Source organism: Erpetoichthys calabaricus, chromosome 17, assembly GCF_900747795.2.
Source record: "Erpetoichthys calabaricus chromosome 17, fErpCal1.3, whole genome shotgun sequence".
NCBI classification, from domain to species: Eukaryota; Metazoa; Chordata; class Cladistia; order Polypteriformes; family Polypteridae; genus Erpetoichthys; species Erpetoichthys calabaricus.
The window spans coordinates 84,789,935-84,809,002 of record NC_041410.2 but is presented as its reverse complement, the minus strand read 5'-3'; the positions used below and the strand labels follow the sequence as shown (position 1 = coordinate 84,809,002).

The window sequence follows — 19,068 nt, the reverse complement described above, 5'->3', positions numbered from 1 at the left end:
CTGGTCCTCGCATCAATCTCATATGTGCTGAAAAACAATCTCAATGTTCACATTAATTAAATTTAAGATTTATCCTTTGATTCCTTTATTAATAAAATGTCTTTCAAACTTGTTTTTATTGGCAATTGTCCATAGATTGTGTCGTTACGACTTTATTTATGGGCAGTCCCTCAGGTGTGCCGCTGAAGAAAATCTTTGGACTTAGTGCGCTGCAACTCAGAAAAGGTTGCATTTCACTGCCTTAGACTATTGTTATAAGCATTCAAGACTTAAAAATGAATTCAACAATGTAATCCTTATGTACAAACTCTGCCATTTATATTACTGGCTTATCTGTATTAGGGAATTTAGTTATTTATTTTATAATGTATTGTTTTAGTTTTATTTAATTAGGTATTGTTTGTAATTCCATCCATCCATTATCCATCCCACTATATCTTAACTAGATAGATAGATAGATAGATAGATAGATAGATAGATAGATAGATAGATAGATAGATAGATAGATAGATAGATAGATAGATAGATAGATAGATAGATAGATAGATAGATAGATAGATACTTTATTAATCCCAATGGGAAATTCACAACAACTACAGGGGTCTGCTGGAGCCAATCCCAGCCAACACAGGACGCAAGGCAGGAACAAAACCCCGGGCATGGGCGCCAGCCCACCGCAGTTGTTTGTAATTGTAACCTTTTATTTCAATAACTAATCTTGTATGAAAATGTGGCGGTGTCTGATAGAAATACATGATGTGTGTGTGTTTTGTTAAAAGTTCTCCCAATGGACTCACTCGGTCCTGCAGTGATTACACCTTTCTTTGCATCAGTGAGGGTCTCAACAAATCCTACAAAAAAAGTCAATGTCAATTTATCTATTGAGCACATTTAAAACAACATCAGTAATGCTGTAGCCAATGTGCTTTACAATAAAATATACAATAAACATAAATAAAATAAAATAGAATAAAAATCAATAAAAGAAAATACAAACCAGAGGATAGGGATCTGCTCTGGCAATCGGAAGGTTGCCGGTTCAAATCCCGTAAATGCCAATAGGGACTCTGCTCTGTTGGGCCCTTGAGCAAGGCCCTTAACCTGCAATTGCTGAGCGCTTTGAGTAGTGAGAAAGGCGCTATATAAATGCAAAGAATTATTATTAAAACAAATGACTAAGAGGAAGCAACCACCAGCATCACTGAAGGTCATGGATAGCTAAAGAATAGAAATGTGTCTTCAATCTCGTCTTAAACAGTTCGATTGATGGTGCAGACGAGGTGCGGAAGCTGCACAAGCCCTGTCCTTCTTAGTTTTGCTCTTAGTACGAGAGACCACAAGAGAGAATTGACTGATAACTCTAAGCCAGAGGCGGATTTAGGGGTGTGCGGGGGCCTAGGGCTGACCGACCCCACGTGAGGCCAGTTATGTCAAACGCTGTTACTGGTATGTGTGGACTGTATAAACTTGCACGCAAATTTAATAAAAATAACGTTAACATACACCGGATTTTCTCATTACAGTATTCAGCTAAATTTTTGCAAGATAAAACGTGGAGTTTATCAAAATTTAATGATATAATCTATTAAAAAAGTGCACCACGATCTCTTCTACTCTTGGCATCGGCAGCGATACGTCTAAACCAGCAATAAAGCGTTGCTGCGTATTCCACTACCACACACTTCCTGCACTGTTTCAACTAGGCCTACTGTATCGAACTGAACCAAAGACTCAACTAAGAAACAATGGTGGCCTTTCCAGACACGAAGGAGTCATAAGTGACAAGCAATCAGTTGTTCCCAAGCCAACCCAGCGACTAATGGCTAGACCTATTTTAGGAAGGGATTATACTGGTGACCCTTTTCGGGCAATGAAGGTGGACTATAGAATGTTTTCAAAGATGTACATGTATGGAATTTGATCTTGAAGAGGGATTTTAAAAGGGTTCCACTTAGAATATAATATATACTGGAGAATATAACTTGGGGCAGCACAGTGGTGCAGTGGTAGCGCTGCTGCCTCGCAGTATGGAGACCTGAGGTTCGCTTCCTGGGTCCTCCCTGCGTGGAGTTTGCATGTTCTCCCCGTGTCTGTGTGGGTTTCCTCCCACAGTCCAAAGACATGCAGGTTAGGTGCATTGGCGATTCTAAATTGTCCCTAGTGTGTGCTTGGTGTGTGTGTGTGTGTGTGTGTGTACGCCCTGCGGTGGGCTGGCGCCCTGCCTGGGGTTTGTTTCCTGCCTTGCGCCCTGTGCTGGCTGGGATTGGCTCTAGCAGACCCCCGTGACCCGGGTTGGATAATGGATGAATGGATAGATGGAATATAACTTGACAAATCCGTTCGAACGGGACACAAGGACCTCAAAAGTGGGGCTCTCTTAGGCGCGGGGAACGAGGCAGTCGCCCCACTTGCCATCCCCAAACGCTGCTCTTGATCTAAGCTCTCTGGATGGCTGGTGTAAAACACACAATTCATGTAAATGGGTGGTAGCAGACCCATGCCGTGATTTAAAAACCAGCAGCAACATTTTAAAATTAATTCTGAAACTAACAGGCAGCCAGTGTAAAGAGGCTAAAATTGGAGATACAGAATCAAACTTTCTTGCTCTGACCAAAAAACGGCCAGCAGCATTCTGGACCAACCGCAACCCACATATCACATAAATGTCTGTGGGTACCTAAAAAGCTTTCATCAGTCATTTTTTTTTGTTTCTATAAACTCAATTTTCAGAAGGCTTTTTCTGGGTTTCAGGTTTAATTTTTGACTTTTGTTGTGGCTTTGGATGCTGTGTGTTAAATATCTCTTTTTCTTTTTTCTTTTGGTTTTCCGTAGAACTTTTCTTGCAGTTCCATTTTCAAATAGCTTGTACTGATATAATAATAATAATAATACGCAGCTACCGATGGCAATCTTACCCTGAATGACCCAGGAATGCATGGTGGGTGATGTCACCAAAGCGACTGTATAAAGGTCAACTCGTCCCTTTCTAGATACTCCAAGATGAAAGCTGATGTGTTGATTCTTTGAGCGCTTCTGCTTACTCATTAAATGAATTTTTCAATGCAAGAATTTTTATACGTATAGTTGAAAACGTTTTGAACTGGATGACAGATCGGTTTGACTTTTCGGTAATGACCTTGTCTTAATCTTTTGAGTACACCACTTCTCATCATCGTTTCTACCTGAGTAAATAGACTGAGACCCTTCTAAGTGGAGGGAGGGGGTAGTGTACACAGATAGATAGATAGATAGATAGATAGATAGATAGATAGATAGATAGATAGATAGATAGATAGATAGATAGATAGATAGATAGATAGATAGATAGATAGATAGATAGATAGATAGATAGATAGATAGATAGACAGACAGAAAAGGCACAATCTAATAATGAGACTGACAGCTGTGAAAAGCTCTATGTAATAGGTTACTAAGGAAGGCACTATATAATAGTTAAAAAGCTCTGTATAATAAATAAACAGATATCAAAGCCATTATATAATAGATTTGTGCATGTGAATAGCCCTTTATAATCGATTAATAGACAAAAAAAGGCACTATACAATACTGGATAATATCTGGATTTGGTTCCAATGAATGTAACGTCTTTAAGGAGTCTGCAGGTGGTCTCTGTCTTTTTTAAAGAACAGATATCGTGGGTCTGGTGTTCTCTTTGCTGTTGATGTGTGTGGTGTCATCACCAAGAGTAGATCTCACTTCATGACATGGCTGTACCTCAACACACACCCAAGCCCACCACACAAGCCGGTGCTCTTTCCGCTCTTTCCCAAGACTCATAATGTTAAGTATGTGCCGGCTCAAAGCCTATTAACCCCCGAGACACCTAATGTTTAGGATAACTGCTGTCCTTTTTTTTGTATTCTTGACAGGGTGACCGAGGGTTTGATGGTTTGCCAGGTCTTCCGGGTGAGAAAGGCCACAGGGTGAGTCATGTTGCTTTCCCCTTGACAATGCAGCTGCTTTTTATTCTCCTTGTTCTCCCTGCCTGTAAATGAGCTCCAGTCCTGACTTCCATGATGCTTTGTGGAGCAAAGACTGATGTCACTGCACTTCATCACTCCCACTTGATGCCTAAATCCCCTCAAGCTGGAAAGCAGAAATGAGTGGCGGAAACATCTACATGTTAGGCAGTCATCTCTTTTGTGTTACTAATAATACATCTTTTGTCTTCTCTACATGTGCAGGGAGAATTTGGGAAGCATGGACCTCCTGGTCCTCCAGGAGAACCTGGAGAAAAGGTAAAACAGAACATACAAGTACTGTAGATCACATTGGGACATGGGGAGGACTCGGCTTTCAGGGCCATTAGTGCCAGACCAACAACTGACCTACAAAAGAGTGGACTGAGTGGAGCGGCAGCTGAAAATGTGACTACAGGAGGATGGTCTGAAAGACATGAAAGGCACTATATACAATGGATAGATAGATAGATAGATAGATAGATAGATAGATAGATAGATAGATAGATAGATAGATAGATAGATAGATAGATAGATAGATAGATAGATAGATAGATAGATAGATAGATAGATAGATAGAAGGGGCAGAGTCAGTTGTCTTTACTGGGCATTTTCTTGGTACTGCTGAGAGAACAAAAGAAGAGAGGGTTAGTGTGCACACCTTCTTTCAACATGGGGTGGTATTACCTACCTTAGCTGGAAGATGATCCACAGTTCTGCATGAAAGGTGCTATATAATAGATAGTCATTTAGAATGAAAGGCACTACATACAGTATAAAGACAGTTAGATAGATAGATAGATAGATAGAATAAAAGCCACTATATACAGTAATAGATAGATATATAGAATGAAATGCACTATATACAGTATAAAGACAGATAGAAAGACAGATAGAAATGAAAGACACTATATAATAGATAGATATATCGAATGAAAGGTACTACATACAGTATAAAGATAGATAGATAGATAGATAGATAGATAGATAGATAGATAGATAGATAGATAGATAGATAGATAGATAGATAGATAGATAGATAGATAGATAGATAGATAGATAGATAGATAGATAGATAGATAGATAGATAGATAGATAGATAGATAGATAGAAAGGCACATTATAAAGATAGGTAGATAGAGAGATAGATATGAAATGCTACATAGAATAGATAGATAGGAAAGGCACAACCTAATAATGAGACTGACAGTTGTGAAAATCTCTATATAATAGGTAACTAAGGAAGGCACTATATAATAGTTAAAAAGCTCTGTATAATATGTAAACAGATAACAATGACATTATATAATAGATTTGTGCATGTGAAAATCCCTATATAATCGATTAACAGACAGAAAAAAGGCACTATACAATACTGAGATACTTGCTATGAAATACAATACAATACTCGTTATGAAACGCTCTGTATAATGGATATTTAGGAAAGGCACTATATAATAGTGAGATTGACATATTTAAAAAGCTCTTTATAATAGATAAATACATCTCAAGGGCACTTTAAGTCAGATTGGTAGATGGATAGTGTAGATGCCAGCGAGGAAGGACAGACATCCTGGGGTATCTCGGGATAAAGGATGGATTCTTGCCCAGACAGGAGGCCATATTGGATGGTCTGGGTGAATTTCGCATGCTGGAAGCAGTTCATTCCCCCACACGACAGGTGGGGCTGAACCCAAGTTGGACACTCGCAGGGTGGCATGGAAGTTGGAGTTCAGAAACGCAGCTCAGGCGGTAGCCAAAGTGACTGACATGCCTGATGTGTGTCCGTCCTCCATGGCACCTACAATAGAAAGAGTCACTGTGTAACATTGATAGTTATGAACTAGAGATGTAGGAAAGGCACTATATAATAGCGGGCATCCTCTCCTCCCAATCAGATCTCAGTCTACTAGCTGTACATTTTTGGCTTTGTCATTTCTTTAGCTGCTTTACTTATTTTTTAATGATTCAACTTTTCTTTTATTTCTAGGGGTCAGATGGTCAGCCTGGACCAAGAGGACAACCCGGCGAGCCTGTAAGTGGACGGACCCCTCACTGCACTGCGAGTTTGAGGGGAGGGAGCTGAGGGTGGCTCGGCATGGCTCTTATTCTGTGGGGGTCAATGTCAATTACTGCACATCAGATGAAGGAAAAGGTTTGATTGGTTTACAACATTAAAGGACAGCGCAGCTCCTTTTACGAGAAGGCACTACAAATGATTTATTAAACACAAAAGATGGGACTTTTTCATTTCATCCAGTTAGGACTACAACATATTGGTGCTGCAGCCGGCCTCTTAAGAAAAAGAATAAAATCAAAAAGATATCAGAGAACAACTGACTGGCGAGCAGACACCTTTGGTCTGTCTTCTTCTGCTTAAACATTCTTTTAGTAGAACTGAGTCCAGTCTGAGTTAGCCTTATGCCGTATTGACGCGTGTGGGCTGAGGGTCCTAATCATCTTCCATTTTGTGCTTTTCACTTCCTTGCAGGGTACCCGTGGTCTGGTCGGACCCAGAGGACATGTAGGGCCTCCCGGTCAGCCGGTAAGTGCTCATTCCTTCACATCCATCTTCCTTCTGTCTTGCGTGATCTCTAGCCATTCCTCTGTGTACCGCTGCCTCAGATGCGGTTTACTCATCGATGTGAGCGAAGGTCTTCCGTTTCAGGCCGCCTGGCTTGTATTCGTAGCGAGTTGCAATGCATCACCCTGTGCAGATGTCAAACGCTCCTTTGTTTTCTCTCTCTAAATGACCTGTAAGAAAATAAAGCATGAAACCCGCGCTGTGATGAATGCACAGCGAAACAACGGCCGACAGAGACAGAGGGGAGGAGGCCAGCGAATGGAAGAAGGAGCAGATAGGGACCATGGCGGTGGGTTGCACGCAGGTATTTAACATTCTGGAAGGACAGCAGGTGAAGAACTGAGCTGTGACCGCCTGGGGCCGCTAGACTCAGGATCTAACAGGACCCTGAAATAGAAAAAGACTTCCACTAATATATTGGCAGCCCCCTACCACTAGAGGGCGATAGCAGCACAGGCCAGCCCACCTGAGTGCTACTTTGTGTGCTGAAACTGTTTGATTTAAATTGTGAATTGTTATTTTGGGATGCCACCAGGCCAATAATTTATTGAATGTGTTCCCTGACACCATTTTGTGCATTATTGTTGCTTAGGGTGGTATTATTAATGGAATGCTTAACTTTTTTGCGCACTTTTCTAAAGTGATTACGGTTTTCTGGGTGTCCTTTTAGGGGTTTTCAGACCCAGATAATCCAATTCTGCCCTTCTTTCTTTGTACCATAAGGCTAATTAAAAACTACATTACTTTTTTATGCTATCTTTTAAAGCCATTTCATATGGGCAACAGACACCACTACTCAATGGATTTTGCATTAATCATTACCTAGGCAGCGTTTCCCACAATTCACCAGGATGGTGAGATGATGTACTGTCTACGTATGGCAAATGTAGGTCCTAGTGTATGTGATAGCTGTCTTGATTTGGTGTGATTTTGGGTCCTCCGATGCTGCCATTGTTTAATTCTGTCATTAGGTCCACTTTTGGTGTTGCTAGGGGCGTGGCCTCTGAGGTCGTGACCCATTCATAATCGGGATTAAAGAACAGCTATGATTTCAATTTCTTATTTGATCAGCAGATACCAAAGCTCTAAAGAACTCAAAGTTTATCAATGTGCTTCAGTTTGGACTCTACCGTGATTATCGTCTCTCGTATTGTCTATTCGGTTTCCTTTCGTATTTTGGCTTTTTCTTTTTTTTTTGTTTTGTTTTGACATCATCAACACGACTATTAAAAGATAGCTTTTTTATTTCTAATTGTTATGACTTGAGAGTTTGAGAGTAAGCACAATAAGTACACACATTAAACCATCAAACCCCAGATAGTTAGGGAAAGGACAAATGTACTATAGAATCTTGATAGATAAAAGATTTACTATCACAACAAATGCTTTGAAAACAGTGAAGCTCCGAAGAGCTCAAAAGGCACTGCAGGGGTTGCCTAAAATGAAAAAAGAGTCCCAAACGCAAAGCCAAAAGGCAAAGTCAAACATCCTGTCATTTCACAAAGGCACAGAATAATCACAACAGAAACCCACTAATTTGAGTGCAATCAATGAACCGCAAGGGACTGCTTGTGTGCTCAGCCTGTATAAGGTTTGATGGAAATGGACAGGTGGCCCCGCCCCTTGTGGAACCAGCCACAAAATACAACAATATACAGTCATATGAAAAAGTTTGGGAACCCCTCTCAGCCTGCATAATAATTGACTCTCCTTTCAACAACAAAGATAACAGTGGCATGTCTTTTATTTCCTAGGAACATCTGAGTACTGCGGTGTTTTCCGAACAAAGATTTTTAGTGACGCAGCATTTAGTTGTATGAAATTAAATCAAATGTGAAAAACTGGCTGTGCACAAATGTGGGTCCCCTTGTCATTGTGCTGATTTGAATGCCTGTCACTGCTCAGTGCTGATTACTTGCAACACCAAATTGGTTGGATGAGCTCATTAGGCCTTGAACTTCATAGACAATCATGAGATATAAAGGCATTTAAGGTGGTCAATGTCAAGTTGTGCTTCCCTTTGACTCTCCTCTGAAGAGTGACAGCATGGGATCCTCAAAGCAACTCTCAAAAGATCTGAAAACAAAGATTGTTGAGTCTCCTGGTTTAGGGGAAGGCTACAAAAAGCTATCTCAGAGGTTTAAACTGTCAGTTTCTGTAACTGTAAGGAATGGAATCAGGAAATGGAAGGCCACAGGCACAGTTGCTGTTAAACCCAGCAGGTCTGGCAGGCCAAGAAAAATACAAGAGCGGCATATGGGCAGGATTGTGAGAATGGTGACAGACAACCCACAGATCACCTCCAAAGACCTGCAATAACATCTGGCTGCAGATGGTGTATCTGTACATCATTCTATAATTCAGTGCAATTTGCACAAAGAACATCTGTATGGCAGGGTGATGAGAAAGAAGCCCTTTCTGCACTCACACCACAAACAGAGTCGCTTGTTGTATGCAAATGCTAATTTAGACAAGCCAGATTCATTTTGGAACAAAGTGTTTTGGACTGATGAGACAAAAATTGAGTTATTTGGTCATAATGGCATGGTGGAAGAAGAACACCACATTCCAAGAACAACACCTGCTGCCTACTGTCAAATTTGATGGAAGTGCCATCATGCTGTGGGGCTGTGTGGCTAGTTCAGGGACTGGGGCCCTTGTTAAAGTCGAGGGTCGGATGAACTCAACCCAATTTCAGCAAATTCTTCAGGATAATGTTCAAGCATCAGTCACAAAGTTGAAGTTACGCAGGGGTTGGATATTCCAACAAGACAATGACCCAAAACACAGTCGTAAATCTACAAAGGCATTCATGCAGAGGGAGAAGTACAATGTTCTGGAATGGCCGTCACAGTCCCCTGACTTGAATATCATCGACAATCTATGGGATGATTTGAAGCAGGCTGTCCATCAAATTGAACTGAACTGGAGAGATTTTGTATAGAAGAATGGTCAACAATACCTCCATCCAGAATCCAGACACTCATCAGAGGCTATAGGAGGACAACGTCTAGAGGCAAAAGGAGGCTCAACTAAGTATTGATGTCATATCTCTGTTGGGCTGCCCAGATTTATGCACCTGTCTAATTTTGTTATGATGCATATTGCATATTTTCTGTTAATCCAATAAACTTAATGTCACTGCTGAAATACTACTGTGTCCATAAGGCATGTCAGATATTAAAAGGAAGTTGGCAGTTTGAAAGCTCAGCCAATGAGAAACAAAATCTAAAGACTTAAGAGGGGTTCCCAGACGTTTTCATATGACTGTAAGAGCCAAATATTTTTAGTTAACATTAATGGTAAATGTTCCCCAAGATTCTGCTTAATTTAAATAGAATGAAGGTTTCGAATAGATAGATAGATTCTGTTTACCCCCATAAGCTAACAATTTCATGGAATGTTCTTAATGCTCTGCTACATTTTTGTATTTTATTTTTATATATATATACTTTGCTATTCCCTAAGGGGAAATTGTCTTTTTGTCTGACCTTTTGGGGTCAGAGCACAGGGTCAGCCATTGTACAAGCACCCCTGGAGCAATTTTCAGGTTAAGGGCCTTGTACTTAGGCAATATAATGAGCTCACATTTAAGTAAGACAACTGGAAAGAAACATGAACGGTTAGACAGGAAGGTATTAGGAGCAGAGAATTTCCTGACCCATTAAGTACGTACGTCAAACGTAGATCCTAATGTATGTGATAGCTGTCTTGATTTTTGGTACGATTTCGGATCCTCAAACACCAACATTGTTTAATTCCTTCATTGGGTCCACTTTCAGTTTTGTTTAGGACGTGGCCTCGGAGGTCATGACCCCTGAGTAATCGGAATAAAAGTATGGCTACGAGTTCAAATCCTTATCCGATCTGCAGATACCAAAACTCTGAAGAACTCAAAGACATGCTCTTTTCTCATGCGTACTTTCGGGTTTGACCCTCTTGCTCTCTTAGCTTGTACGTGATTATCATCTCTCGTATCGTACCTTTGTGTCTTATTTTTTTTTTTATGCTCATCACCTGATTTTGCTCTAAAGGTTTATCTGCAAGTTCACTCACAGACCAATAACGGATAGAAATTTTAAGAAAGGTAACCTGACATTTTAATGTCATGACTGAGGAGTTCCAAAAATGCACAAGTCCCAAAAATACTGTCAAAAATTGCCATCTGGGGAATACCATCAAAAGTATGATTGTGGTGTGGTGTGGTGTGGCGCTTGTGTTAATGTGCCCTGAAAATGGACAGGTGCTCAGTCCACCGTGGGTTTCGGCAGCACTGTGTTGTAATGAGTGTGGCTTTGAATTGAGATAGAGTGACAAAAATTAAACTAGACAGGTAACACATAAGGATGTTCACTTGTGGAAAGAAATACAATAATGATGACATGTGGGAAAAAATACATATGCTGGAATTCTGTCAACTACTGGTTCATACCTACATCATTAGACAAATCCCTGGAAGCTTTAAACTCCCATATTCAGCTCCATCATGCAATGCAAAAGTCAACAGCCTGTGACAGCCTGGAACGTGGAGTGGATGTTTTTAATGCAGACTTAGCAAACAATTCAGATAAGTTTGCCCATTAAGGACCCAAGTCCAGTTTTTAATACAATTCTTGGCATAACCATCTTAGAATAAAAAAAAATGATTAGAGAGCAGCCATTCTCCACACATTGTCTGAACTTTTCTCAAGGTCCCTCGTTGCCCCCCACATCTTGAAGAAACGACTTGTGCATTAGGTTAACGAATGACCCCAAAATGGTCCGACATTAGTGAGTTTGCTCTGAGATGGCCTGGCGACCGCTTCAGCTTTGTCTTAAAACTTGGAACAGGATCTGGCTCTTGGTGTAGGGGAACAGAGATGATGGATAGATAAATAGAACAATCCTAATAAACATCTATCTATCTATCTATCTATCTATCTATCTATCTATCTATCTATCTATCTATCTATCTATCTATCTATCTATCTATCTATCTATCTATCTATCTATCTATCTATCTATCTATCACCTTTATTGTTAATCTAAATGTCTAATCTTGCCTACTATACTATCTACTGCCTTTATTGTTAATCTAAATGTTTAATCTTGCCTAATATACTATCTACTGCCTTTATTGTTAATCTAAATGTTTAATCTTGCCTACTATACTATCTATTGCCTTTATTGTTAATTTAAATGTTTAATCTTGCCTACTATACTATCTATCTACTGCCTTTATTGTTAATTTAAATGTTTAATCTTGCCTACTATACTATCTATCACCTTTATTGTTAATCTAAATGTTTAATCTTGCCTACTATACTATCTATCTACTGCCTTTATTGTTAATCTAAATTTTAATCTTGCCTACTATACTATCTATTGCCTTTATTGTTAATTTAAATGTTTAATCTTGCCTACTATACTTTACTATCTATCGCCTTTATTGTTAATCTAAATGTCTAATCTTGCCTACTATACTATCTACTGCCTTTATTGTTAATCTAAATGTTTAATCTTGCCTACTATACTATCTACTGCCTTTATTGTTAATCTAAATTTTAATCTTGCCTACTATACTATCTATTGCCTTTATTGTTAATTTAAATGTTTAATCTTGCCTACTATACTTTACTATCTATCGCCTTTATTGTTAATCTAAATGTCTAATCTTGCCTACTATACTATCTACTGCCTTTATTGTTAATCTAAATGTTTAATCTTGCCTACTATACTATCTACTGCCTTTATTGTTAATTTAAATGTTTAATCTTGCCTACTATACTTTACTATCTATCGCCTTAAATGTTAATCTAAATGTTTAATCTTGCCTACTATACTAGATTGTTCTTATTATTCTCTCTCTCGACAATAATGGTAACAGCAATAATAATAATATAACCTAATCACAACAAATAATGAAAAAATAGAAGTAGAGTCTGGAAATAATTAATAAACAACAGTTATTATGTCCATATTCTGACATTTTAAGATACTGGAGAAAATGAAAGGGAAGTCCATTCAAGATGGAAACCTAGAGACAGCATGAAAAGTAATTAAAATCTGAAACAAGCTGCCTATTCGTGTAGATGAACAGGACACCCTAATGTGTGTGTTTTTTTCAGTAGCGTCTCTAACTCCATTGATTACTGAATGTGATAAACTGATTTCAGTAATTTAAGGATAGATGGAAGACTTAAGTAACCCATTTGTCATAGGGGGAAATTTTGGGGAAAAAAGAAAAAAAGACCTCATTTATTCTCCTTTTTTTTTCCTGCTTTTCAGGGTATCCGGGGAGTAGATGGCATTCAAGGACCCAAAGGAAACCTGGTAAGAAATATTCATTCACCTGACAAACGACTGCATCTACTTGAGTTTTAATAGCTGATCAAGTGGAAAGGAAACAGGAAAATATGAAAAAATGTACAAGAGTAATAAGAAACAGCCAATGAACAGAAAAAGAAAAAAACTGTAAGAGCGTTGAAAAAGCTCAAAGACAATGGGGGCTCTTTAGAAATGAAGATCCAAAAAATGGTAAACAGTAAGGAGCTTTGATAAGAGGCCTGGGTGATAGTGTGGGGAATGGACCAACATGATGGAGACAGGACTCTGTGACAGGACATTAACAGAGACATAAGGCAATGAAGATGAGATGGGGGAGTGAGGTGAAGATGTGAGAAGATGGGGCAGAAGAGGAGAGCGAGAATCTGACAACTAAGGAGACTAAAGAAGCAAAGGCAGAGTAGCAGTGTGGAGTGAGGTTCCATGTTTTCCTTCACATCACATAAACACTTCAAGGAGACCAATGTGTTGTCTTTCGATCAAGCGACATGTATTATAGCATCACATCTTGGTGGAGTACCCAATGTGAGGAGGGCAGGAAAACAAGTGGGGATCTGCTAACATTTTATGGAAGTACAGAAGCTAAAGATGAAGAGACTGGCCAACAGTATGACCATGATGACCATGTGATGAAAGCAAGCAAGCAATGAAGAGGAGATTGTGTGACTGGTTAGAGGTTACAGGAGACTGGAGAACAATGTGAAGGTATAAACAGATATGACAGTTTTACAGTAGGTGTGCTGGGGTTTGGGGCTCGGTTGTGCCCCCTAATGTCACACTACCAAGAGAGAGGGACAACAATGAGGAAACAAAGCAAATAAGGGGAGATAAAGATAGGAGGCTGATTAAAGAATCACAAAATGGATGAATCTGGAAATGCGTGATCAATGGACAGAGCCAGCAAAAGAACAGAAGCCAACCGAGAGAGTGCACTGGTCAAAAAAAAAGAATAAAAATGAGGTGTGATTAGAATAGTCGTCAGGAGGATGACTAGAGACTAAAAGCATCAGCTAGAAATAACGAGTCTTGAAGATCAGCAAACACCTAGAGCAGAGGTGCCCAACTCCAGTCCTGGAGGGCCGCAGTAGCTGCAGGTTTTCATTCTAGCCCTTTACTTAATTAGTGACCTGTTTTTGCTGCTAATTAACTTCTTTTGAATTAAGTTTAATTGACCTGGTTTTTAAGAAATGTTTCCCTGAATTTCTTCGTCATTCCTCTGAATTGCTTCATTTCTTTCCTTAAATGGCACCAACGCAGAAGTGATATGTGAAGTGAGTGAGCCAACAGAAGGCCAGCTAAGTCAGGGCCTCAAACTCCAACCAATTTCACTCCAACCAGCTGCTTAATGAGGCGCTGAGTCTTGTCGTTAATTAAACTCTTTCTTTAATTCCATGGCTTGTTGCCACTCTCATTGTGCAATAGCAGACATTTCCAAAATTAAGGACTTTTTCTTTTCTAAGAGCAGATCAGCATTCCTGAGACCTTCACCTTTCTTTATTTTCAGATATTGTATGATGGTCACAGTTTGCTGGGCCTGTTTTGGCTCATTTTGTGTCTCGTTATTGTTTGGCTGCTAATTAAGGAAAAAGAAACAATTAAGGGGTCTGAGTCTCCAAGATCAAGTCAAAGAAAATGAATTCAAAAGAAGTTAATTAGCAGCAAAAACCGGTCACTCATTAAGAAAAGGGTTAGAATGAAATCCTGTGGCCACTGCGGCCCTCCAGGACTGGAGTTGGGCACCCCTGACCTAGAGAGTGATGAGAACAAACTACCAAACGGTATGAAGATGACGGTCTTTTCTAACAAATGCGTCTTTTTCATTTTTTTCTAGGGACCCCAGGGTGAACCAGGGCCATCCGGACAGCAGGGAAATCCCGGTGCTCAGGTGAATCACATTTACTATCAGAGTGCTCGTTGTGTGATTTCAGGAACAACTTAAAAAGATTCATAAATGGGAATACGCTGTGTATAGAGAGGTGGGCAAAAGAAGGTTTTCAGTCGGTCGTATGGGTTATGATTGTTACAATAGCTTTAATAACTCAATAGCTTTATTAAGTCAAAAGAAAGTCACAATGGCACAGTGCAGTGAGGTACACCCTCTTTAAGTGCTCAAATTACCTAAAAGATATGAATGTTTTGCATACTCAGAACTGTAAACTTACTTTTATGCATGTGTCACCCATCCTGACTACGTCACCTAGTGAGGTGTTCAGGCACTGCAACAAAGGACGTTTTCACCACCCTATTATCTCCCCATTTTATCAGTTCGAAATCTGTGACCTAAAGACAGGCACAAGCAACAACGCTTCCATGGCCAATCAAATCCCCTTTAACAAAATTTATTTAAAACATTAAAATAATTAAAAACCCTTAAATACAACTTCCTTTTTTTCCCCCCCTTCTCTTTTGAGTAAAAGAGTATTCCCCGAGAACAGTCAATCTACCCCACAATCTTCCTCCAGAAGACCCACTCCGATGTTCTGTCCACTTGACATACGTCCTCCTCACAAGGATAAGCTGCAACAAATGAAGGCAGGAAGCATCTAAATATCCAAATCCATGCCGCCAGTAACCGATCGAATTCAGTGCAGATTTGCCACTATCCGTGACTCGCCCCCCAGGATTTTAATACTTAACTTATAACCGGTGGCTTTTTGCATCCTCGAGGAAAACTACACCAGGTTCAGCTCCTGGACCACTTGATCACGACCCTCCAGAAAACGAATATACGTTGCTGGCTCCGCTGTAACAACTGTCACTTCTAATACATCCTGCAACGTTTTCTGTCTTTTCTCAGCTTGTTCTTATCCTTTTGTGCCCGTAATTGACATAAATCTGACAACCTTGTGTCTCTGAGAGACCCCTTTTTCCTTTGTTAATACATATCGATCCAATTCCCACCCAATAAAATACAGTTTCAACATACGTGAAAAATACCCAATCAATTAAATACAACTAGAAATAGGCGAATTCAATTAAACGAGTCCTGAATCAAAAAAAGAAATGTACCACAAAATGCAGTCTACCTACTTTAAATTAAATAATGGGGAGTGGTCTCCCCTCGACTTTCTTGTATACTCAGATATGGGGATAGATATTTGAGGAGTAAACTGCAAGACAATGAGTATATTTTTATATTATGTACATTAAAGACCCATCAACAACCAATTAAATCAAATGAATAATATATTGAACAATTATTATAAAAGTAAAGTTGAATAAATCAAACTCTGCAGATGCATTAATAAAAAAGTACCACTTCCGGTTAGCGGAAATAGCTCAAAGTTAATAGAAATCTACGTTTTGTACCGAATACTTGTATACAAAATTTGGCTGACCCAAGTGAATGAGTACTCAAGTTATTGTGTTTACATACACATACAAACACAGACAGACGCACGGACATAATTCCAAAAATGGTATTTTCAGACTCAGAGAGGTCTAAAGCGTCAAGATTCATCAAAATCTCAAAATCGAATTTTTGGACGATGACAATACTTTACGAGAAAGTAAATCTGACTCAGAGAGGTCTAAACAGCCGATATTTGTCAAAATGTCGAAATCAAATTTTTGGACGATGACAATACTTTCCCTACCAGAAAGTAAATCTGACTCAGGGAGGTCTAAACCATCGAGATTTGTCAAAATCTCAAAATCAAATTTTTGGACAATTACAATACGAGTAAGTAAATCTGACTCAGGGAGGTCTAAACCGTCGAGATTCATCAAAATGTCGAAATCGAATTTTTGGACGATGACAATACTTTCCCTACCAGAAAGTAAATCTGACTCAGGGAGGTCTAAACCATCGAGATTTGTCAAAATCTCAAAATCAAATTTTCGGACAATTACAATACGAGTAAGTAAATCTGACTCAGGGAGGTCTAAACCGTCGAGATTCATCAAAATGTCGAAATCGAATTTTTGGACGATGACAATACTTTCCCTACCAGAAAGTAAATTTGACTCAGGGAGGTCTAAACCATCGAGATTTGTCAAAATCTCAAAATCTAATTTTTGGACAATTACAATACGAGTAAGTAAATCTAACTCAGGGAGGTCTAAACCGTCAAGATTCACCAAAATGTCAAAATCAAATTTTTTGACAATTACAATACTTTACGAGAAAGTAAATCTGACTCAGGGAGGTCTAAACTGTTGAGATTCATCAAAATGTTGAAATCAAATTTTTGGACAGTTACAATACTTACGAGAAAGTAAATCTGACTCAGGGAGGTCTAAACAGTTGAGATTCGTCAAAATCTCGACATCGAATCTTTGGACGATGACAATACTTTCCCTGTATTTTGTATACGAGAATGTAAAAAGAAACCCCACTGTGCATTAAAATACTGTGACATAGGCTGATAGTGTTTGCACCGACAGATCTCCAGCTATAATAACTTTTGAATGGAGTCCGTTCAATTTTCCTGTGTTCATGTTCTTCAAATGATTGGTGTCTGGAAATTGGCCTTGTGGCGCTAAGTGTGCCCAGCCATGACCTGGCATTCTCTCTGTAGTACTGCTGCTGGAATAGTCTATAGCTTCCATTATCATGTGTAGAAAAACGAATACAAAATGAAGGAATCAATGAATTTACTTAGTTATCATTCAGCCAATTAGTGAATTGATGGAAGTAAATATTTAAAATATATTTATTCATTTAATTTGCTTTTCAGGGTCTTCCCGGTTCACAAGGACCCATAGGAATGCCTGGAGAAAAGGTGAGTTAACCAGATCTGCCATACTTGACTGTCCATTGACTAACATCAAATCTCATGCTGTTGTCTCCATTGTGCTCCTGTTGTTGGTCCACACACTTTTTATGATGTCATCTGGAGCATAAAAATTAGAGTGCAACATGCAGAAAATTGAACCTTGGTTGTCCTTATTCAGTGGCACTGCTTTTTGTGTGACATTATAGTTTGTTTGATCTCTAAAGTGCAATTTGGATTATTCCTTGGTTCCTGTTTGCTTTCGTGACCTGTTGATTAGGCTCTGTCCCTTTGGTCTTGTTTGCTTCATTCTATTGGTTTCTTGGCTTTGACCTTTCTTTAGTTCTTGACTTACTTTTCTTCTCCTGAGTCCAACTAATAATCAACTACTGCTGTCCTGCGCATTATCTGGATCCTAGGTGTAGATAGATAGTTGGGTGGGAAAATTAATTTGTAGTTAGGATGTGAGGAACTTTGACTTTGTCATTCTGACTAAGTTTATTTAGCTCGTGTAGATCCCAGCTTGACCTCTGCTTAAAGAAAGACCGTCATCTCCTGTACCTCGATTTCCTGATAATCAAATCTAAGTTTTGTAGACCATCACAACTGGATGATGTCTTCACCCTCACCAGTGATGTGTCATCGCCAATCCTCATCGAATTATGTAATGTTACGCGAAGAATCAAGACTACATTAAGATACCTTGCCGAGTCCTTGGGTATCCACTTAATCAGTGAATATTCATAGGGTTGGTTCTTACAGCATGTAGGACCAGCAGAATTATACCACCTTCCTTGACATCCTTCTTATGATTAGGCATCTATTTTCACACACAATCACACACTGTTAAGCTCACATTTTTATTCTGTGCATAGAAATGAAACTTGGCTGTTTTGCTCATCACTAATCGTCATCATTATTCAATAAAATATATTCAGCTGTAGAAATTGGCAGAAAATTGAAGACGTTGGGTAGATTCCTTTTATCATTTATTGTGTACTTTTCGCAGTCTTTATATAAATTCAATTTTTGACTGATTATATTGGCAGGGTCCTCAAGGTAAACCGGGTCTACAAGGACTTCCAGGATCAGACGGCCAACCGGTAAGTATTCTGCATGTTTCTTCTGTTACGCTGACAGACTACTCAGATCCTAGTTGGTCTTCACACTCGAAATGAAACTAAAGGTGCTTTGTAAGGTACACATATTGTTTAAAGATGAAACAAAATGAGGCATGAGTGTTGGGGTCCAAAGGATGAAACAGAAAGAAAGCACACATGTGCTTGAAAGTGACTGGCAGTTCAGCTCAAAAAATGACTTCAAGGCATGGAGCTATGACAACCTCTGAATGTGAACATGGACTTCAGTTATGGTTGAGACTAGAAGGGGCGGGACTTTGTGTGGACAGGAAGTGACCTCAGTGGTGATTTCTCTTCCTCCAGTCTAGAGGAACCAGGCAGAACAA

General features: G+C 39.3%; 1 protein-coding gene across 4 annotated transcripts in view; it reads left to right on the top strand.

The window, feature by feature from the left end:
- Positions 1-19,068, top strand: part of LOC114667466 (collagen alpha-1(XI) chain-like) — a 377,917-nt gene that overhangs the window by 186,488 nt on the left and 172,361 nt on the right. For all 4 annotated transcript variants that reach the window (XM_051920865.1, XM_051920864.1, XM_051920867.1 and 1 more), the window contains 8 exons: positions 3,891-3,944; positions 4,206-4,259; positions 5,971-6,015; positions 6,472-6,525; positions 12,832-12,876; positions 14,720-14,773; positions 17,568-17,612; positions 18,653-18,706. In XM_051920865.1, coding sequence (XP_051776825.1) covers positions 3,891-3,944; positions 4,206-4,259; positions 5,971-6,015; positions 6,472-6,525; positions 12,832-12,876; positions 14,720-14,773; positions 17,568-17,612; positions 18,653-18,706 — 405 coding nt within the window. The remainder of the gene's footprint in view (positions 1-3,890; positions 3,945-4,205; positions 4,260-5,970; positions 6,016-6,471; positions 6,526-12,831; positions 12,877-14,719; positions 14,774-17,567; positions 17,613-18,652; positions 18,707-19,068) is intronic.